At 32.7% G+C, this 25000-nt stretch overlaps 1 protein-coding gene across 1 annotated transcript in view; it reads right to left on the reverse strand.

Annotated features, from left to right (window-relative positions):
• The window catches only part of LOC137639450 (kin of IRRE-like protein 1), an 82451-nt gene that overhangs the window by 8629 nt on the left and 48822 nt on the right, over window positions 1-25000 (reverse strand). Inside the window, exons 2-10 of the mRNA XM_068371723.1 lie at window positions 18566-18698; window positions 16110-16315; window positions 15168-15284; window positions 13263-13466; window positions 12319-12470; window positions 11495-11645; window positions 8598-8728; window positions 5551-5710; window positions 763-871 (exon numbers count right to left, since the gene is read on the reverse strand). Coding sequence (XP_068227824.1) covers window positions 763-871; window positions 5551-5710; window positions 8598-8728; window positions 11495-11645; window positions 12319-12470; window positions 13263-13466; window positions 15168-15284; window positions 16110-16315; window positions 18566-18698 — 1363 coding nt within the window. The remainder of the gene's footprint in view (window positions 1-762; window positions 872-5550; window positions 5711-8597; window positions 8729-11494; window positions 11646-12318; window positions 12471-13262; window positions 13467-15167; window positions 15285-16109; window positions 16316-18565; window positions 18699-25000) is intronic.

The raw sequence follows: 25000 nt of genomic DNA on the forward strand, positions 1-25000 counted from the left end.
TAGAAGAGAAGAGTTGCGAGAAACTGAGAGAACATAGATGAGAATGCTGAGGTGAATTATGGGAATATCAATGCTTGAAAGATTGGAAAAGAGTGAAATAATATGAATGGCACGTGTAGTAAAGATTACAGAGGTGACAAGAGTTTCACTACTAAGGTGGTGTGGACATGTGTTGAGGATGGAAGATGGTGAGGGAGTGAGGAGGTCTTAGGAGGAACTTGTTAAGGGGAGAAGATCGAGAGGGAGGCAGAGAATTAAAAGGTGAGATAAGGTGAAGGATGATATGGAGAGAAGAGGTTTGGTGGAAGTGGATGCCTTTGATGGAAGACATTGGAGAGGCTGCATCAGGCAAACGACCCATTAATGTAGAGATAACGGTGGGAAAGAAGAAGAATTAGATGGCGAGATAAGGTGAAGGATGATATGGAGAGAAGAGGTTTGGTGGAAGAGGAGGCCTTTGATGGAACGCATCAGGCATCCGACCCCTTAGTGTAGGGATAACGGTGGGGAAGAAGAAGAATTAGATGGCGAGATAAGGTGAAGGACGATATGGAGAGAAGAGGTTTGGTGGAAGAGGATCCCTTTGACGGAAGACATTGGAGAGGGCGCATCAGGCAACCAACCCCTTAATGTAGAAGAAGAAAAAGAAGCGTAAAATCAAAACAACCAAATCATGCTAAAAGATGGAGACCTGGAAATCGAATCGCAAACAAGCTAGAAGACAAGAGAGGCGACAAATTGAATCATTTCAGCCTTGTTCACCTGAAAGACGTCGGAGGTGGATGAGCAGATACTCGGCAGGGGATCAGGAGGTCTTCGTGCCTGGCTGCACCGTAGACCTTTTCCTGGGACACAACGCACGTAGGCAGATCTGGAGAGATGAAAGAAAAAGGAAGGTTTCCAAAAGCGATAAAAAAAGGATTTTCAAAAGCAAAATGACATTTATACAATTATTCAGCAACAGGAAATGCAGCCGTTTCTAGTCGACTGCATGATAAAGGCCTTATATTTGTCAATGCAAATATGGAGATGAAAGAAAAAAGTAAGGTTTCCAAAAGCAATAAAAAAATGATTTTCAAAAGCAAAATGACATTTAAACTAATATTTAGCAATAACAAATGCGTCCTTTTCTAGTCGACTGCACGATAAAGGCCTTATATTTGTCAATGCAAATATGGAGGTGAAAGAAAAAATAAGTTTTTTAAAAGGGATAAAAAAGAGGATTTTCAAAAGCAAAAGGACATTTGAACAGTTATTCAGCAACAAATGCAGATGTTTCTAGTGCATTGCAGGACAAAGGCCCTCGACATGCCAATGCAGATGAAACAAAATGTAAGATTTCTAAAAGGGATGAAAAAAGATGATTTTCAGAAACAAGATGACATTTAACCAGTTATTCAACAATAACAAATGCAGATCTGGAAAGATGAAAGAAAAAGTAAGATTTCTAAAAGGGAGGAAAAAAGATGATTTTCAGAAGCAAAATGACATTTAAACCAATATTCAATAACAAGAAATGCAGCTGTTTTTTAGTCCACTGCATGATAAAGGCCTTAGATTTGTCAATGCAGATCTGGAAAGATGAAACAAAATGTAAGATTTCTAAAAGGGACGAAAATAGATGATTTTCAGAAACAAGATGACATTTAACCAGTTATTCAGCAATAATAAATGCAGATCTGGAAAGATGAAAGAAAAAGTAAGATTTCTAAAAGGGATAAAAAATTATGATTTTCAGAAGCAAAATGACATTTAAACCAATATTCAATAACAAGAAATGCAGCCGTTTCTAGTCCACTGCATGATAAAGGCCTTAGATTTGTCAATGCAGATCTGAAAAGATGAAAGAAAAGCTAAGATTTCTAAAAAGGAATGATAGAAATGATTTTCAGAAGCAAAATGAAATTCAAAACGATATTCAGGAACAACAAATGCAGCCGTGCATAAATGCCCAAAATGTAAATATAAAAGTCAATAAATGATGTAAGGCATAAAAGGAAATAATAGAAGTAGAATATTAAATTTTCATAAAACAAATGCGAAAGGGAAGAGATTGGTAATTATATCTATACAAATTAATTATTTTTATCATTATCGAAGTAAGGTCATGAAAATTTTATTTTCAAAAAACTTGCCATGAATCTAAAATGGACAAACTGAAACGATTGAAATATCCTGAAAGATTTGGCATATAGGCTAAAATCATCAAAAATTTCAAAGCTAAAGATTTGACATAAAAGCTAAAATCATATAACTTTCAAAGCTAAAGATTTGACATATAAGCTAAAATCATATAACTTTCAAAGCTAAAGATTTGACATATAAGCTAAAATCATCATAACTTTCAAAGCTAAAGATTTGACATGTAAGCTAAAATCATCATATCTTTCAAAGCTAAAGATTTGACATATAAGCTAAACTAGTCATAACTTCAAAGCTAAAGATTTGACATATAAGCTAAAATCATCATATCTTTTAAAACTAAAGATTTGACATATAAGCTAAAATCATCATAACTTTCAAAGCTAAAGATTGGTCATATAAGCTAAAATCGTCATAACTTTCAAAGGTAAAGATTTGACATATAAGCTAAAATCATCATAACTTTCAAAGCTAAAGATTGGTCATATAAGCTAAAATCGTCATAATTTTCAAAGGTAAAGATTTGTCATATAAACTAAAATCATTATAATTTTCAAAGATTCAGTCATTTCATATTAGCCTGCAAGATTTAACATAAAAGCTAAAATCCTCATAGCTTCCAAAGCTAAAGATTTGACATATAAGCTAAAATCATAACTTTCAAAGCTAAAGATCTGACATGTAAGCTAAAATCATCATAACTTTCAAAACGTTCAGTCATTTTATATTAGCCTGAAAGATCGGACATATAAGCTAAAATCATCACAACTTTCAAAACGTTCAGTCATTTCATATTAGCCTGAAAGATTGGACATATAAGCTAAAATCATCACAACTTTTAAAACGTTCAGTCATTTCATATTAGCCTGAAAGATCGGACATATAAGCTAAAATCATCAGAAATTTCAAAACGTTCAGTCATTTCATATTAGCCTGAAAGATCGGACATATAAGCTAAAATCATCAGAAATTTCAAAACGTTCAGTCATTTCATATTAGCCTGAAAGATTGGACAAATAAACTACTTTCAAAACGTGCAGTCATTTCATATTAGCCTGAAAGATTGGACATATAAGCTAAAAATTCACACAACTTTCAAAACGTTCAGCCATTTCATATTAGCCTGAAAGATTGGACATATAAGCAAAAACTTTCAAAACGTTCAGTCATTTCATATTAGCCTGAAAGATTGGACATATAAGCAAAAACTTTCAAAACGTTCAGTCATTTCATATTAGCCTGAAAGATTGAACATATAAGCAAAAACTTTCAAAACGTTCAGTCATTTCATATTAGCCTGAAAGATTGGACATATAAGCAAAAACTTTCAAAACGTTCAGTCATTTCATATTAGCCTGAAAGATTGGACATACAAGCAAAGACCTTCAAAACGTTCAGACATTTCATATTAGCCTGAAAGATTGGACATACAAGCAAAAACTTTCAAAACGTTCAGTCATTTCATATTAGCCTGAAAGATTGGACATACAAGCAAAAACTTTCAAAACGTTCAGTCATTTCATATTAGCCTGAAAGATTGGACATACAAGCAAAAACCTTCAAAACGTTCAGTCATTTCATATTAGCCTGAAAGATTGGACATACAAGCAAAAACTTTCAAAACGTTCAGTCATTTCATATTAGCCTGAAAGATTGGACATACAAGCAAAAACTTTCAAAACGATCAGTCATTTCATATTAACCTGAAAGATTGGACATACAAGCAAAAACTTTCAAAACGTTCAGTCATTTCATATTAGCCTGAAAGATTGGACATATAAGCAAAAACTTTCAAAACGTTCAGTCATTTCATATTAGCCTGAAAGATTGGACATACAATCAAAAACCTTCAAAACGTTCAGTCATTTCATATTAGCCTGAAAGATTGGACATATAAGCAAAAACTTTCAAAACGTTGTCATTTCATATTAGCCTGAAAGATTGGACATATAAGCAAAAACTTTCAAAACGTTCAGTCATTTCATATTAGCCTGAAAGATTGGACATACAATCAAAAACCTTCAAAACGTTCAGTCATTTCATATTAGCCTGAAAGATTGGACATACAAGCAAAAACTTTCAAAACGTTCAGTCATTTCATATTAGCCTGAAAGATTGGACATATAAGCAAAAACTTTCAAAACGTTGTCATTTCATATTAGCCTGAAAGATTGGACATACAAGCAAAAACTTTCAAAACGTTCAGTCATTTCATATTAGCCTGAAAGATGGGACATATAAGCAAAAACTTTCAAAACGTTCAGTCATTTCATATTAGCCTGAAAGATTGAACATATAAGCAAAAACTTTCAAAACGTTGTCATTTCATATTAGCCTGAAAGATTGGACATATAAGCAAAAACTTTCAAAACGCTCAGTCATTTCATATTAGCCTGAAAGATTTGACATATAAGCTAAAAATATCACAACTTTCAAGACGTTCAGTCATTTCATATTAGCCTGAAAGATTGAACATATAAGCTACTTTCAAAACGTGCAGTCATTTCATATTAGCCTGAAAGATTGGACATATAAGCAAAAACTTTCAAAACGTTGTCATTTCATATTAGCCTGAAAGATTGGACATACAAGCAAAAACTTTCAAAACGTTCAGTCATTTCATATTAGCCTGAAAGATTGAACATATAAGCTACTTTCAAAACGCTCAGTCATTTCATATTAGCCTGAAAGATTTGACATATAAGCTAAAAATATCACAACTTTCAAAACGTTCAGTCATTTCATATTAGCCTGAAAGATTGAACATATAAGCTACTTTCAAAACGTGCAGTCATTTCATATTAGCCTGAAAGATTGGATATATAAGCAAAAACTTTCAAAACGTTGTCATTTCATATTAGCCTGAAAGATTGGACATACAAGCAAAAACTTTCAAAACGTTGTCATTTCATATTAGCCTGAAAGATTGGACATATAAGCAAAAACTTTCAAAATGTTCAGTCATTTCATATTAGCCTGAAAGATTGGACATATAAGCAAAAACTTTCAAAACGTTGTCATTTTAAATAGCCTGAAAGATTGGACATACAAGCAAAAACTTTCAAAACGTTCAGTCATTTCATATTAGCCTGAAAGATGGGACATATAAGCAAAAACTTTCAAAACGTTCAGTCATTTCATATTAGCCTGAAAGATTGGACATATAAGCTACTTTCAAAACGTGCAGTCATTTCATATTAGCCTGAAATATTGGACATATAAGCAAAAACTTTCTAAACGTTCAGTCATTTCATATTAACCTGAAAGATTGGACATATAAGCAAAAACTTTCAAAACGTTCAGTCATTTCATATTAGCCTGAAAGATTTTGACATATAAGCTAAAAATTCACACAACTTTCAAAACGTTTAGCCATTTAATTTGATAAATACAAAATAAAAATCTTACATTTGATCCCCAGCTGGACGGTGTTAGAAGTGGAGGATCCTTCCGAATTAGCAGCGGCGCAAGTGTAGGCTCCAGAATCCTTTCGGCTGACGCTGGTCAGAGTCAAACGGGATTTACTCAAGGATACCCCGTCCAGGGAGTCATTGGGTAAAGGATCGCCCTGAGAAAACAGAGTCAAATTTTAAGGAGATTCAAAGCTGTGTTGCATACACTCTTATATAATATAATGTTATTGTTTTTTATCTCTCGCTGTCTCTCGCACGATAATAGAAAAAACCCGTTTAAGCTCGCCATCTCATGTTTTACATAGTTTGAAATTTTGTGATCCTGTTGCCCTCAACTGTAAGTATTTAAGCTCGTTATCTTGCTGAATAAAACTCTCTTGCATTCATCTTTCTTCTCTGCTGGTACCTACCAGCCACCTTGCAAAATTGGTATCTCTCGCTCTCTCTCGCACCGATAATATAAAAAACCCGTTTAAGCTTGCCATGGCATGTTTTACATTGTTTGAATGGTTGTGACCTTGTTGCTCTCAACTGTTTGTATATAATCTCGTTATCATGTTGAACAAAGCTCTCTTGTATTTACCTCGCCTCTCTGCTGTTACCTTACTGCCACCTTGCACAAGTGGTATCTCTCGCTCTCTCTCTCGCACCGATAATAGAAAAACCTGTTTAAGCTTGCCATCGCATGTTTTACATTGTTTGAATTAGTGTGACATTGTTGCCATCAACTGTTTGTATATAATCTCTTTACCTTGTTGAATAAAGCTCTCTTGCATTCACCTCGCCTCTCTGCAGGTACCTAACTGCTAAATTGCACAATTGGTATCTCTAGCTCTCTCTCGCACCGATAATAGAAAAAAAACCCGTTTAAGCTTGCCATCTCATGTTTCATATTGTTTAAAATTTTGTGACCTTGTTGCCCTCAACTGTTTGTATATAATCTCGTTATCATGTTGAATAAAGATCACTTGCATTCACCTTGCCTCACTTCTGGTACCTAATTGCCAACTTGTACAATTGGTGAACAAAGTAATAGCATTACACACTGTTAAATGTATGGCAACATTTATTCCAGGATTTTTACCGTTCTAAAAACGGATATATTGACGTAAAGATAATAAAGTAAGGTAAAAATACGGTCACCTGTATTTTACTGAAATACGGTTGAGAACAGTATATTTTTTTACGGAAAATTTCCGATTAAAATTACTTTTTTTTTCTAACACTGCAGTGTATGAGCATGTATGAATCACGTGCTGTAAGTTACTCACATTTCAGAGCATTCAATAACTTTTTCATGAAAGCAACTGTTTAAAATAACCCTATTGCAATATTATCAAATACGTTCAAAATCTGCTACTATATAAAAGGCCTTAGAAAGCACTATCCTAAGAGTTGTTTATTACTCGCATTTCAGTGTATTCAATAATATTTTCGTACAAATAAATGTTTAAGATAACCTTATTACAAGATTGTTGGCTAACGTTCAAGATTTGCTACTCTCTTTAAAGATATAAAGGTCTTTAGAAAACATGATCCTAAATGTAGTACTTTTATATAGTTTCCTCATAAGGAGATTTAAAGATTCAAAGTTGTTTATTACTAGTATTTCTGTGCATTCAATAACATTTTAGTGCAAATAACTAATTAAAATAACCTTATTGTAACATTATTAACTACATTCAAGGTCTGCTACTCTCATTATTTACATAAGAGCTTAGAAAACAGTTTCGTAATATTCTTGTATATATTTTCCTCAAACTATTTCGAACAATAGTTTAGGAACATTGTTACAGTTTTTAGAATGATTTTTGTTAATTTGTTCTCATCATTTATTTATTTCCTCATTTCCTTTCCTCACTGGGCTATTTTTCCCTATTTGAGCCCTTGGGCTTATAGCATCTTGCTTTGTCAACTAGGGTTGTAGCTTGGCTAATAATAATAATAATAATAATAATAATAATAATAATAATAATAATAATAATAATAATAATAATAATAATAATTCAGATCAACTGCCTTACTTCAATACCAAACTTGCAATAATGTAAAGTCCTGAGACTTACTATTTCTCAAACTTTTATTATCCATCTTACACGCTAGTGAACTTCCATTGGTTTTTTTCAAAAATTTTTAAACCTTTTTCCTTCCATTATTTAAATCTGCCAATCTTTATCCACTTCTTTTCATAACTTTTTAAAAGTATTTACTCCTCCAAAAAAAAAAAAAAAAAAAAAAAAAAAAATGGCATTGCTTCTAACATATTCCTATCTTCGCATCAGTTTTTCTAATATTCTTTTTACCATTGCATTTTAGTTTATGTTTGGAATATCAACTTAAATCATCCCAATTTCGCTATCAATTCCTTACTTCATATTGCATGTACTATTACAGTCTGAAAACACTTCCCGATTTTTGATACTCTTGTTTTGCAATTCATATAGATTGAAATAAAATTCTTAGTTACACAACCATATGAAAAATGCGTATGATTACATAAATCAATCAAAATTCTGATTAGAACGCCATTTGATTTAAATTCTATATATCGAGTCAGCAAAATTTCTAAAGGAAAATTAATATCTGCCATGAAAAAGAGACGCATCGTGATTGGTGAAAATTATAAAAGTCTGAAATTGATATATGTATATACGCACACATATATATACATATATAATATATATGTATATATATATATATATATATATATGTATATATATATATATATATATATATATATATACATATATATATATATATATATATATATATATATATATATATATATATAAATTATATATAAATGTGTGTGTGTGTTTACGTATGTACAACAGCAATATCTACAAATGCAACCGCTTCTAGTCCCCTGCAGGAGAGAGGCGTTAGCCATGCCTTTACTCCTCTCTACCAAAAACCCAGACACACACACACGTGTATATATATACATGTATATATATATATATACATATATGCATGCATATATATATATATATATACACATATATATATTTGTACATGTAAAAAACATTTATAGTTACTCACATTACGTGCCCACTGTACCCCAGTGACCACCGGGTTAGAGTCCACCTCACACAATAAGTAAATATCATCTCCCTCCTCAAAATCGTCGAAGGAAATATCCACATCTAGTTGTAGCCGAAGCCGAGGTTTGTCTGAGATACGCAAGGAAACGAACAATTACGTCAAATAAGGCTTTGGAATCAATGACAAAATTGGATATCTTAAAAGTAACGCAAATGAATGTAAAACTTGTCATGGTTTCGAACAATTCATTGTGTCATTATACTGTAGTAGGTGCATTATCAGAGAGAGAGAGAGAGAGAGAGAGAGAGAGAGAGAGAGAGAGAGAGAGAGAGAGAGAGATTGTGTGCTGCATTGATTGGTATAATTTGGTAACAGAGAGAGAGAGAGAGAGAGAGAGAGAGAGAGAGAGAGAGAGAGAGAGAGAGAGAGAGAGAGAGAGAGATCGTATCGTGCATTGATTGGTATAATTAGACAAGAGAGAGAGAGAGAGAGAGAGAGAGAGAGAGAGAGAGAGAGAGAGAGAGAGATCTTGTGATGCATTGAGTGGTTTAATTTGGTAATACAGAGAGAGAGAGAGAGAGAGAGAGAGAGAGAGAGAGAGAGAGAGAGAGAGAGATGTGCATTCAACTACTCGATAACTAACATGAAAAAAAGGGCACAACTCAGACTAGACTGTTTTGATCTCTGAAATACAACAATATCAACATTTTACAAGAGCTGATAAGGTAATATGTTGCTAATACCTGTAAACACTTATCAAAGTTAGAACTTCGAATATAAAATTTGCCATTTTTAATGTTTTTCAAACCCTTAGTAATATTAGGCAAAGACAATTTGAAATAGATAAATTGGCAATATTTTTTATCAAAAGAAAATTAATGATGGTACTCTTTTCCTAAATACTAATGAAGAAGTAATATTTTGTTTTTTTAAAAATCGAACGCCGTTTACAAGGAATCAGCATAATAAAAAAGGTTGCATTATAACACCGCTTGCATTTGAAAGCAAATTACGTTGAATTTCATAATAAATAGACCACATACTTCGTGGGTGTGAACAAGGGCCAATCTGTACAGATTTGAACCTCGACGGGAATGGTTACAGATGGTTTCAAATTATTGGAACCTAGATATATGTCTACTGTGGGCTGTAGAATCTTTAAATATGCGACCCCGAGACTATACAATAAGCTCCACTGGCCATTCGAAAGACTGAAGCTATTAAGGCTTTCAAGAAGAAACTGAAAACTTTCTTGTTCTCCAAGTGCTTTGATAATGTGGATTTGACAATAAACGAGCAACATGAGATTTGAAATGTTGAATGCTTTTGGAAGAACACGATAAAATGACTGTGGAGGTCCTGTAGAGAGTAGGATTCTCCTGAGGTATAGGACCAGAAAAACATCCCATAAATTAAAGTAAAAGTAAAAAATTTAATCAGGCTGCTACGCAGTCGATGTAATGTTGATACGATATTATGATGATTGTAAATCCAAATCTTACTCCCCATAAAAGAATATTCAAAAAGACGTATAAATAGACAATTTGGATTTGAAAACAGATTATCTTCAAATTTTACGATATTACCATCCCCCACCCCCCTAAAAAGGCAAACACAATACCGTGAGCAGAAATCGAATGTTAAAGAATGTCGTCAATTATCCGAATAGTATCATTGTTTTAAATCAATTACCAATATGAATCGAAACTTATTTACTAACCAAAATTTCTCCTTCAGATATAAGTTTTCTCAATAAATGGTGTTAACGAATAAAGAGATTATTGACAAAAGAGATTAACGAATAGAGAATTTATAAAGTATTGTAATGGCAAGTTTAGATTGATCTCAATAAATGAAGCTAACGAATAAAGAGATATTAAATAAAGAGATTAACGAATGAAGAGATTATAAAGTATCGTAATGGTAGGTTTAGATTTATCTCAGTAAATGATGCTAACGAATAAAGAGATTATTGACGAAAGATATTAACGAATAAAGAAATTAATGACTAGAGAGATTAACGAATAAAGAGATTAATGACTAAAGAGATTAACGAATAAAGAGATTAATGACTAAAGATATAAACGAATAAAGAGATTATTGACTAAAGAAATTAACGAATAAAGAGATTATTGAATAAAGAGATTAACGAATAAAGAGATTATAAAGTATCAGAATAGTAGGGTTTAGATTTATCTCAGTAAATGATGCTAACGAATAAATGGATTATTGACTAAAGAGATGATTGACTAAAGAGATTAACGAATGAAGAGATTATAAAGTATCGTAATGCTAGGTTTAGATTTATCTTAGTAAATGATGCTAACGAATAGAGATTAATGACTAAAGACATTAACTAATAAAGAGATTATAAAGTATCGTAATGGTAGGCTTAGATTTATCTCAGTAAATGGTGCTAACGAATAAAGAGATTAATGAATAAAGAGGTTAAGGAATAAAGAGGTTAAGGAATAAAGAGATTAACGAATAAAGAGATTAACAAATAAAGAGATTAATGACTAAAGAGATTAAAGAATAAAGAGATTAATGAATAAAGAGATTAACGAATAAAGAGATTGTTGATTAATGAGATTAACGAATAAAGAGATTATTGACTAAAGAGATTAACGAATGCAGAGATTATAAAGTATTGTAATGTTAAGTTTAGATTTATCTCAGTAAATGACGCTAACGAATAAAGAAATTGATGACTAAAGAGATTAACGAATAAAGAGATTAATGACTAAAGAAATTAACGAATAAAGAGATTATTGACTAAAGAGATTAACGAATAAAGAGATTAACGAATAAAGAGATTACAAAGTATAGTAATGCTAAGTTTAGAATGAATAACTACACCCGTGGAAGACAGCGACAAAACAAAAAACTCTTACAAAGGACAGACAATTTGGTCGAATTGCTGACAGCCTCGTCTGGGAGACTCGGGCTCGAAGCTGCGCAGGTCAGCACTACTCCGTCGTCAGCAACTTCTGGTGTAAACAATAGAGTTGATCTCGATGTGTTGCCTTCGACTTCTTTAAGTTCCTGAGCGAGGAAAGGAAGAACGGGAAGAAGTATTAGTGTATTTTTTTTTTTTTTTACTTTTTAATTGGGAAATTAAGTTGAGAAACATTTGTACAATTGAATACACATACAAATATAGTAGATATATATATATATATATATATATATATATATATATATATATATATACATAAATATATTTTTATACACATTTATGAATATATACTGTATATATACACACAGATATATATATGATATATATATATATATATATCTATATATCTATATATCTATATATCTATATATATATATATCTATATATATATATATATATATATATATATATATATATATATATATATATATATATATATCTATACATATATATATATATATATATATATATGTATATACATATATATATATAATATATATATATATATATATATATATATATATATATATATATATATATATATATATATACTGTATATATTTGTGGGTATGGACAATAGAACTGATATTCATAATTTACTTAATAAGGACCTTATTATTGCATAATTACAAGCCCATTGCTGTCATTTTCCTCCAGATAGGTAAACTAACTTACAAATACACTATATTAGCATCTTCTTCAAGCCTGAACACCACCCATCACATAGATAGCATTGATAGTAATTAATACTATATTTACCTGATGTCCTATTAATAGTTCGGCACCTCTCCACCAGGTGATAGTAGCTGGAGGCCTGGAGCCTTGGGCTACGCATGTCAATCGCCTGGTTACGCCCTCGGCCATAGTTAGATGACCGTATCCATCGTCAAGTCGAACCCACTCGGGTGGAACTGTTATTTTACAGGAGAGAAAATGATGCAATTATCAACTTTGATTGGACTAATTGTCTCTCTTGTAAATAGGGTCAAATAATCAATTATTTCACTCTTGCTTGTATAATCTAATGAAACAATGAAATGATAAGATAGATTAAATTGAAAACACAATTCTTAATTCTCAATTTGAAGATACGTGCAATATAAGCAAATATCAATTGATTGATCAGCTGAATAAAGTATATATAAAAAACAACAGTATTATAAACCGATGCTTTTATCTGTAAGTCATCTGGGAGAGTTATGCAGCTCAATAGCATATATATATATATATATATATATATATAGTATATATATATATATATATATATATATATATATATATGATATATATATACATATTATATATATATATATATACATATATATATATATATATATATATATATATATATATATATATATATATATATATATATATATATATATATATATATATATATATATATATATATATATATATATATATATCTATCTATATATATATATATATATATATATATATATATATATATATATATATACACTGTATATGTGTGTATATGTTTATATATATATATATATATGTGTGTGTGTAATATATATATATATATATATATATATATATATATATATATATATATATATATATATATATATGTATGTGTGTGTGTGTGAATATTTAGATATGTATGTATGCACACACACATACATATGTAAATTTACGTATGTACAGTATATAATCAGATAAAAAACCAAGATTCTTACACGCCATATCTATGGTGACACGTGCTGATATTGGAGCCACGAGGTCAGAGTTCGATGCTTGACACGTCAAAGTCTTGTCCAGATCCTGTTTGCTCAGGGAAGGCAAAACCAAAGTATTTCTGGTCATTTCACCTGTGCTGACCTCGATGGTATCGTCAAGCAGAGATCCTTCATCCCACCAAGTAACTTCTGGTTTTGGGTGACCTTGAGAAAAGGGGAAGATAATTATATTTCTATATTTAGTTTTGTATAGAGAACTTTTATAATCCTTTTCGTTTTTTGGAATTTGAATAGCTTTAATATATCTTTAAACTTCGTATATTTGCATACTGAAATAGTTCGATTTTTATATCAGCTTTAAACTGTGTATATATTTGTTTTATATCCTGATGCTTGATGTGTATATTATAGATAAAAAACTAGAAATGAACTTGTTTTGGATTATGAAAATTTATTAGTTTCAACATTGTTATGCCATTTAGAACTCCTCTACATTTTTATATGCACTAGAAATTTTGGTTTGCTATTGTTCATGAGTATATATTACCAAAGAATTCTTATAATTTTTCTATTTGATTATTCCTATGATTTTTTCTTAGCAAAATCCGATTCTCCGTTACCAAATAGACGGAAAAAGGAATAATAAAAACCAACGCCGGAAATACTAATTAATATGCATTTTTAAATGATTATTGTATGTTTCGAAATGAACTGGAATCGTCATTAAAATATAATAGGGCCTACTTACATACTTAATTGTATATAATTCTGAACATGCAACCTATTGTAAAATCATGTTATGGCACGCTTACAGAAAAAAAGCAGCCGAAAAATAACAAAAGCAGTGGTTGAACGTTTAATTATTGTTAATGTTATTGTTATTGTTATTGTTATTATTATATTTATTAGTATTACTTGCTTAGCTACAATCCTAGCTAAACAGGATGCTATAAACCCAAGCCCTCCAACAGGGTAAATAGCCCAGTGAGGAAAGGAAATAAGGAAAAGCTATAAGATAAGCTTAAGAACAATAATAACATTAGAATAAATATTTCATATATAAACTATAAAAACTTATAAATAACAAGAGGACAAAAACTTCAAATTAACGACATGAAGAGAAACAAGATAGAATAGCGTACCCGAGTGTACCCTCAAGTAAGAGATCTCTAACCCAAGACAGTGGAAGACCATGGTACAGAGGCTATGGCACTACCCAAGACTAGAGAACAATGGTTAGATTTTGGAATGTCCTTCTCTTAGAAGAGTGGCTTAAACGATATGAAATTAAATGGTTTATGGTACTTGAAGTAACGAGACTAATTTCAAAGACTTTTCTGAAAGCATCAATTTAAGTGCTAGTACTTTACAGAACTCAGCAGTATCGTAAGTTCAATAAATGAAGTACAATTTAATATATTCACCTGGTTTTTTTCCATAGCAATATAAGTCCCTGACACTATAAACACATCCGTAACTGAACCAATCTTCACTGGGAGTCAAAGTGAAGGTACAATCGGGCACAATATTCAATCTTATTTCTCTTTTTTTTCGAAGCTCACATAGATTATATACGAATTATCTATTTTAATGTTGTTACTGTTTTCGAAATATCTTACTTTTATTGTTCATTGCCTCTCTTGTAGTTTATTTATTTCCTTATTCTCCTTCCTCATTGGTCAATTGTTCCTTGTTGGAGCCCTTGGGCTTATAGCCTCCTGCTTTTCCAACTAGGGTTGTAGCTTAGCTAATAATATAGCATTCGGTTTTTCCAATTAGTGCTGTATGTAGCTCAGCTAATAATGATACTGCTACTACTACTACTACTACTACTACTACTACTACTACTACTACTACTACTACTACTACTACTAATAATAATAATAATAATAAAATTTCCCTTACCGCCCGTTACGTGGCAAGAGAGGTTGAGACGCGTTCCTTCAGCATAAGGTCCAATTATTCCACTGACTGAAAGGTCACTCTCCAGGTCACTGGTGATCCTCAGGCTGGTTGGTGGAACTGAGCAGATAATAAAACAATGTTAATGGAATATTGAAAAAAATAACATGAATGGAGAGTTTTTGGTAAACAAAATGAGATTATGATAGGTAAAATGCCACTTTCTCTAAAAAAAATAAGTATTTAAGTGAGATTATGATATGTAAAATGCCACTTTCTCTAAAAAGGAAAGTATTTAAGTGAAATTATGAAATGTAAAATGCCACTTTCTCTAAAATGAAAAGTATTTAATCACATGGTCCTACCGATATTAACTTATGCAGCTTTACTAAAGCCTTAGAACAGAGGCTAGTTCATCCTCTTGGACCCGCTACAAGCAATTAGCTAAAATTGGTGGTAACTGCAGATTAATTAACACGTGTAAATAAGGTTTGCCTGATCAGTATTGCTTGTTTTTTTTTTTATTATCATTTGCAATCTGTTTGATCCAATTCTACATTTTTTTTTATTACAGAAAAAGTAGAGAGTTGCGTACATACAAGGTTGGTAAATTGGAAATTAATTGATAATTAGGTTTCTGGTATTCGAACGAGTCTCTGAAAATTAACGACTTAATATTCTATACTTGCTTTCACCCTAATTAAACGCACTTTAATAACATTTCCCTTTGAGAGACATGACAAAAAAAGCATATTGAAATATACCAGTGAGTATGAACACATTAATAAAGTTTAAGTCAAAATCCAAATTCCAAGGACATAACAAATAAATCCCATCAAAACAAAAATGTTTTAGGACTATATGCTATAAGGGTGAGATATAAAAACGGAAAAAAAAAGTTGTAGATGAAAACAATCACAAAGATATCCAAGGCAAAATACTCACCAATAACTCTTAATCTAACTCTTGAATTTCTTGTTGGAGACTCCAGAAAATCTACTCGGCATCTGTATTCGCCCTCGTCAGCCAGGCTAAGTTCTTCCAGAACCAATCCTTTTTGGCCATCTCCTAAGGCCATATAGGCTCGGCCTCCAAGCTCTGACTCGGCCCAGTGCCGAGCGGAGTCTAGGTTAACACTTCTAGCATCAAGACTGAAGGAAAGAGACATTAATTTTTGTTGGGTTCTCACTGCTAATGGGGAATCGAACAAGTTTCCTTAGTTTACTGAGTAAAATGGCGTCTCCCTTATATAATAAAGAGGTGTATATATATATATATATATATATATATATATATACTGTATATATATATATGCATATATATATATATATATATATATATATATATATATATATATACTGCATATATATATATATATATATATATGTATATATATATATATATATATATATATATATATATATATATATATATATATATATATATATATATATATATATACATATATGTGTGTGTCCTAATCCTTGTATGAAGATATGTGCTGTACGTCAAGGTAAATGAACTCTATAATCATGAGAATTCCGCAAAACCTTTAATTCAGCATGTTGTTGTAGCAAGATTGCAACTTGATATCGAGGGGTAGTCAGTTGCCTTTGTTCGTTCTTTTAGACAAGGCGCTCACCTGATAGTGTTGGCTGTAGACAGTGCATTCACAAACCTTTTGTAATAAAGTGAAAAAAAACCCATGTTCAGACGTCTCATTATCCGTTGACATGGGGCATATGTATTAGTTCTCTCTCTATCGTTAGAATCCTTTCTATGTATAACACAATCCTATGTAATCTTGTCAGTCTCTATGGCACTGTCCTGCTCGATAGAGCAATGTCACTGTCCCTTGCATCTGCCATTCATGAGTGACCTTTAAATCTTTTTAAAAGCGACTATGTTCATCCTATTATATCTCTTCCTATATATGGAATCCTTTCTACGTATTGTGGAATGATCTTCCTAATTGGGTAGTTGAATCAGTAGAACTTTAAAAGTTCAAACTTGCAGCAAATGTTTCAATGTTGAACAGGCTGACGTAAGTCTTTTTATAGTTTATATATGAAATATCTGTTTTAATGTTGTTATTTTATTCTAATTGTTCATTACTTTTTATATTTTTTGTTTATTTCCTTATTTCCTTTCTTCACTGGGCTATTTATCCCTATTGGAGGCCTTGGGCTTATAACATCTAGCTTTTCCAATTAGGGTTGTAGCTTAGCTAGTAATAATAATAATAATAATAATAATAATAATAATAATAATAATAATAATAATAATAATGATAATAATAATAACAATATTAATAGTAATGATAATAATGATAAAAATAATGATAAAAATAATGATAATGATAATGATAATGATAATACTAATAATAATAATAATAATAATAATAATAATAATAATAATAATAATAGTAATAGTAATAATAATAGTAATAGTAATAATAATAGTAATAATAGTATTAGTAATAATAATAATAATAATAATAATAATAATAATAATAATAACAGTCCCTCAGAATGTCTGAAATAATCCACTTTCCATTAGAGCATTTCGCCTTCAACGAATTAACGTCTGCAATTGATCCTCATACATAATTAAAACGTCATTTTTCAATCCTTTAGCTTTTGGATAAATTTAAATAGATTATGAGAAACATGAAAGCCTCAATTAACTTTCGTGATTAATCGATTAAAAATTCAATTCTGTGTGAATGAAAACGCAGACTTTTTATTTCATTGTATTTCCTCTAGATAACTCGATCACAGCAAACAATACTAGGAAGGCAGTTAATTCTAATAGCCAGGCCTTCTTCATCACGACGCTCAATACAACACAATATTCTAGAAGTTTTATTTCAGCTGTTACCAAGTTGTGGAATGATCTTCCTAATCGGGTAGTTGAATCAGTAGAACTTCAAAAGTTCAAAGTTGGAGCAAATGTTTTTATGTTGACCAGGCTGACATGAGTCTTTTTATAGTTTATATATGATATATCTGTTTTTGACGTTGTTAATAGTCTATATAGGACATATCTGTTTTTGACGTTGTTAATAGTTTATATAGGACATATCTGTGTTGACGTTGTTACTGTTTTTAGAATGATTTATTGTTAATTTATTCTCATCATTTATTCATTTCCTTATTTCCTTTCCTCCCTGGGTTATTTTTCCCTATTGGAGCCCTTGGGCTTATGGCATCTTGCTTTTCCAACTAGTGTTGTAGCTTGGCTAGTAATAATAATAATGATAATAAAACAGTCCTTTTACTGTAAGAGACAGGTAGATTTTAATCATCCAAGAGAAAAGGCAAGCTTTAGAAATGGGTATTCATCGACTGACACATTGAAATGGAGTTTCAGTGACGCCCCTATGGCCAAACAAAACTTACCTGTAGATAGGCGTACCACCCGGACTGAGGTAGAAAAGGACGAGGTGCGTGGAGTCATTGGAAATGGGCGGATCTAGATCACACGGAATGAGTGTTCGTTCGCCCATCACGCCCACAACTTCGTCTAATGGACCTGAGAGAAAGATAAAGCAAGATTAAATCTCCAGTTGCTGGTTGGCCCATATCATCATCATCACCATCATCATCATCATCACTGTCTGATGATTATTATCATTATCATCATTTCCAGCCAAGCTACATCTCCAGTTGGAAAAGCAGGATGATATAGGTACCAGGGTTCCAACAAGGAAAAATAACCCAGTGAGGAAAGGATATCAGAAAAAAAAAATAATAAAACTTCTGTTGGAAAAGTAGGATGCTATAAGTCCCAGGGTTCCAACAGGAAAAAAAATAATCCAGTGAGGAAAAGATATCAGAAAAATAAAATAATAAAACTCATGTTGGAAAAGTAGGATACCATAAGTAACAGGGTTCCAATAGGGAAAAATAACCCAGTGATGAAAGGATATCAGAAAAAAAAAAATAGTAAAACTCCTGTTGGAAAAGCAGGATACCATAAGTCCCAGGGTTCCAATAGGGAAAGATAACACAGTGAGGAAAGGAAATAAGGAAAAGAAAATAAAACTCCAGTTGGAAAAACAGGATGCTATAAACCCAAGGGCCACAATAGGGAAAAATAACTCAATGAGGAAAGGAAATAAGGAAATAGATAAAATTACAAGAGAAGTAATGAATAACTAAAATAAAGGATTTTATGAACAGTAACAACATTAAAATAAATATTTCAAATATTAACTATAAAAACTTTCCGCTTAAGTGCATAAAGCCCATATTACACTGAAGGCTTAAAGACCACTTATGAATGGCAGAGGTAAGGAACAGTGCCATTGCCCTAGAAAGCAGGACAATGCCCTAGAGACTAACCATATATGCATATAATCAGCGCCCAAGTCTCCTAGTGACACTGCCCTAGCAAGCAGGACAATACCCTAGAGACTGACATTATATACATATAATCAGCACCCAAGCCCCTCGCCACTCAAGCTAGGATCAGGGAGGGCCAGGCACTTGCTGCTGATGACTCAACAGGTAGACTTGAATAGTGTTATAATATACCACGAACGAACAATACTCATTTTCTGAACAGAAGACTTCTTGTACTATATATTCCTACGAGTCTTCAACAGATATCCTCTAATTTTACTATTTTTCCTTGTTTCCTTTCCTCATTGGGCTATTTTCCTTGTTGGAGCCCCTACGCTTATAGCATATTGCTTTTCCCAATAGGGTTGTAGCTCAGTAAGTAAGTAAGTAATAATAATAATAATAATAATAATAATAATAATAATACCATCTATATCCTAAGTAGATTTCCTTACTGATTCTAATCACTCCATAAAAATAAAAGCTAAAATAAAATCAGACAAAATACTATGAAATTCCTTTAAGATTTCCTTCAATAAATTCCACAGAAATGACACCCAGAAAGAAAGATCTTATCTAACTCCCTTTGCTCTCCTTATCCTCTCACTTGCACTTCTTCCTTTTCTCTCTCCTTCAAGTATGAAATGTCTTACGAAGGAGACGGCAATGAAATTACAAGGGAAAGTGCCAATAAAGTCCGGTTTAGGATTACAATAAATCTCTTGTCGGTTGTTGTGGCCTGATTGGTAACGTCTCTGCCTGGTGATTGCCAGACGGAGGTTCGAATCCTGCTCGGACTCATTAGTTCCTTTATTGTCTGCAATCTTACCATCCTTGTGAGCTAAGGATGGGGAGTTTGGGGGAGCATGTAGATCTGTCTGTTGAGTCATCATTAGCCATTGCCTGGCCCTCCTTGGTACTAGCTTGGGTGGAGAGGGGGCTTGGGTGCTATCATATGTATATATGGTCAGTCTTCGGTTCGAATCCTGCTCAGACTAGTTAGTTCCTTAAGTGTTTGCAACCGTACCATCCTTGTGAGCTAAAGATGGGGTTTGAAGGAGCCTGTAGGTTTATCTGCCGAGTCATCAGTAGCCATTGCCTGGTCCTCCCTGACCCTAGCTTGTGTGGAGAGGGATCTTGGGCGCTGATCATATGTATATATGGTCAGTCTCAGGTTCGAATCCTGCTCAAACTCGTTAGTTCCTTTAGTGTCTGCAACCTTACCATCCTTGTTAGCTAAGGATGGAGAGTTTGAGGAGCTTGTAGGTTTATCTGCCGAGTCGTCAGCAGCCATTGGGTGGCCCTCCCTGGTCCTAGCTTGGGTGGAGAGGACCTTGAGCGCTGATCATGTGATATATGATCAGTCTCTAGGGCATTGTTTACTTGCTAGGGCAATGTCACTATCCCTTGCCTCTGCCATTCATGAGCGACCTTTAAACCTTTACATGAGACTTCGCTCGAGCTCTTTACGACTTGGCGACGAAGGTCTCTGGGCTATTTGGAAGCCAGAGAATTGCTTAACGGGAAACGAAATCAATCTAATTTTCGGGAAGGAGTCGGGAAGAGACGTTAATGTTAGTGTGATAATGAGAGAGAGAGAGAGAGAGAGAGAGAGAGAGAGAGAGAGAGCGAGAGAGAGAGAGAGAGAGAGAGAGAGAGAGAGAGAGAGGCGTTTCATACTGCAAAACAACACCTTGCATTGCTCGGGAAGGAAATTTTCTCATGCTTTTAGGATGATAAAAGGATAGGAGAGTAAGTGCTTTTTTTTTTACCACAACACCTTTGAGGCATTAAATTTCTTTTATAGTTTTCCTTTTAAAGATATTTAAGAATAATATTTTCATCTTTGTACGCATAACTCCTGCACAAGTTAATGCTGCATTACTGGCGTTTCCATTTTTACTTCTATCTTAAATTGTTCATGTTATTTACTCATCTAATAATAAATACATCATACATATACCAAAGGCACTTCCCCCAATTTTGGGGGGTAGCCGACAACAACAAGAAACAAAACAAAAAAGGGGACCTCTACTCTCTACGTTCCTCCAGCCTAACCAGGGACTCAGCCGAGTTCAGCTGGTACTGCTAGGGTGCCACAGCCCAACCTCCCACATTTCCACCACAGATGAAGCTTCATACTGCTGAGTCCCCTACTGCTGCTACCTCTAATAATATCCAAAAATAAAACATTGCCCTTCTTTTAACTTCGTTTGCCAAAAGCAAAAGGATTTTCCTTTATCAAATTCTAATCAAACATTTATCCATGATTTGTCTTTTGATGTGTAGTTCAGATTTTGAAAAACTGAATCTATTGGTGTTTATAGAACAATACCTTACGTATATAACATTCATAATCTCTATGTCAGACTATTCTATTCCATAATTTTTCTCTGTTGGAGTCCACGGACTTATAGCATCTTACTTTTCCATCTAGGGTTGTAGGGTTGTAGGTTTGCTAGTAGTAGTAGTAGTAGTAGTAGTAGTAGTAGTGATATTCCAACTAGGGTTGTAGGTTTGCTAGTGGTAGTAGTAGTAGTAGTAATAGTTGTAGTAACAGTAATAGTAGTAGTAGTACTACTACTACTAGTAGTGGTAGTAATAACAATAACAATAACAATGATAATAATAATGATAATGATGATAATAAAGATAACATTTAACAGAATTTATTCATAAATAAATGCATGTTTGATTGAAGATAACGGCCGCCTCAGTGGCATTAATTTTACAAGACCTTTGCTATTAATCTAATCATCTTTTAAAGGTTTAATAACCGCTCATGAATGGCAGAGACAAGGGACAGTGACATTGCCCTATCGAGCAGGACAATGCCCTAGAGACTTACCATATAACTTAGGATCAACGCCCAAGCCCTTTCTCCACCCAAGCTAGGACCAAGGAGGGCCAGGCAATGGCTGCTAATGACTCAGCAGATAGACCTATAGGCTTCCCAAAAACCCCTATCCGTAGCTCACAATAATGGTGAGGTTACAGCGACCAAAGGAAGGGTTTGAGCGGGACTTGAACTCCAGTTGGAAATCACCACGCAAGGACGCTACCAGCAGGCCACCACACAAGGATGGTGAGGTTGCAGCAACTAAAAGAACTAACAAGTTTGAGCGTGACTCGAACCCAGTTGGAAATCACCACGCAAGGACGGTACCACCAGGCCTACCAATTCAAATTACCAGTGGTAATAGTTCTCTTAAATTAACGTGTATATATAAAAAAAAAAAAAAGGATACATGTGAAAATCCAAAGAAAAGGATAAATGCTTTTGGAGTATCTTCTCGTAGATCAGCATCATAATAGCTGTATGTAGTTTAGCATTTTTTTTATGAAGATAAAACGGAATATTAAGAAAAAAATGAAAATATCCTGTACGTAATAATTTTATGTAATTTATCAACTTTTTATGAAGATAAAAGAACACAATATTAACGAAGAAGGGAAAAAATGTTGTTCATAATAGTTTTATGTAGTTGAGATAAAAGAACAAAATATTAAGAAAAATGGAAAACATCTTCCAACACAAGACAAGAGCTTCATTGTCTTCAAACACTTTTTAATGTATTTGTTTGTTGTTCATTTCCTTCTTCAGCAACTACATCAAGAGGTGCTAGGCAATGTTGATAATTTATTCTTCGGTTAAGGTCAATTTCATGCTCAGGCAACTCTGGTTATCGGTGTTGAACAGGTTTTCAGTTATTTTTATTCTTATACTTCGGGAGCTCTAGTTATTGCTTGAATAGAATAATGTAACAACAACAACAACAAACAACAACAACAACGAATGCAGTCGTTTCTAGTCCGCTGTAGGACAAAGGTTTCAGATATATAATATCAAGTGGATATAAATAAAATAATTGTAATTTTTTTCTCAATGATAACAGCTAATGAAATATGTGTTGCTGGGATACAATAATGCAACAACAGCAACAACAACAGCAATAAAAACAACAACAACAGCAATAACAACAACAACAACAACAACAGCAACAACAACAACAACAACGAATGCAGTCGTTTCTAGTCCACTGCAGGACAAAAGCGGAAGATAAATCAAAGAATCATAATTTTTGCCTCTATAACAACAGCTAATGAAATAGGTGCTGCTTGGATAGAATAATGCAACAACAATAACAACAACAACAACAACAATAACAACAAATGCAATCGTTTCAAGTCTACTGCGGGTCAAAATTTAAAGAAACATCAAAGAATCAATTTTTGCCTCGATTTTAACAGTTAATGAAGTAGGTGTTGCTTGGATAGAATAATGCAACAACAAAAACAACAACAACAACAAATGCAGCCGTTTTGAGTCCACTGCAGGACAAAAGCCTCGGATATGTAATACCAAGTAAAGATAAATCAGAGAATCGTAATTTTCGTCTCAATGATAACAGCTAATGAAATAGGTGCTTGGATACAACAACAACAGCAACAACAACAACAACAACAACGAATGCAGTCGTTTCTAGTCCACTGCAGGACAAAATATGAAGATAATTCTAAGAATCATAATTTTTGCCTCGATAAAAACATCTAATGAATTATGTGTTGCTTGAATAGGATGGTGTAACAACAACAACAACAACAACAACAGTAATAACAACAACAAATGCAGCCGTTTTTAGTCCACTGCAGGACAAAAGCCTCGGATATGTAATACCAAGTAAAGATAAATCAGAGAATCGTAATTTTCGTCTCAATGATAACAGCTAATGAAATAGGTGCTTGGATACAACAACAACAGCAACAACAACAACAACAACAACAACGAATGCAGTCGTTTCTAGTCCACTGCAGGACAAAATATGAAGATAATTCTAAGAATCATAATTTTTGCCTCGATAAAAACATCTAATGAATTATGTGTTGCTTGAATAGGATGGTGTAACAACAACAACAACAACAACAACAGTAATAACAACAACAAATGCAGCCGTTTTTAGTCCACTGCAGGACAAAAGCCTCGGATATGTAATACCAAGTAAAGATAAATCAGAGAATCGTAATTTTCGTCTCAATGATAACAGCTAATGAAATAGGTGCTGCTTGGATAAAATAATGCAACAACAACAACAACAACAACAACAACAACAACAACAACAACAAATTCAGTGGTTTCAACTCTACTGTACGACAAAGACCTCTGATATGTAATATCAGGTGAATCGTAATTTTACCTCTAGGATAACAGTAATAAAATTAATAATTTCCATCTTCTTACCTAACAATTAATCCTGCAAGTTTCATCAATCTACGATTAAAATTGAGTCCATGGAGCTGTTCATAAACAAACACACACACACACAAACAGACACTAACAGGCACAAACAGTGGGTGAAACATAACCTATTTCCAACTTCGTTGGCAGAGGTGATAATAAATACACACCGATTTTAATTTCTTACAAGATTTTTGAGTAAAATCGTATGTATATTTGAAACTAATTATCTCAAATTAGACATCAAGCAAAGA

The sequence above is a fragment of the Palaemon carinicauda genome, chromosome 4 (assembly GCF_036898095.1).
Source record: "Palaemon carinicauda isolate YSFRI2023 chromosome 4, ASM3689809v2, whole genome shotgun sequence".
In the NCBI taxonomy this organism is placed as follows: domain Eukaryota; kingdom Metazoa; phylum Arthropoda; class Malacostraca; order Decapoda; family Palaemonidae; genus Palaemon; species Palaemon carinicauda.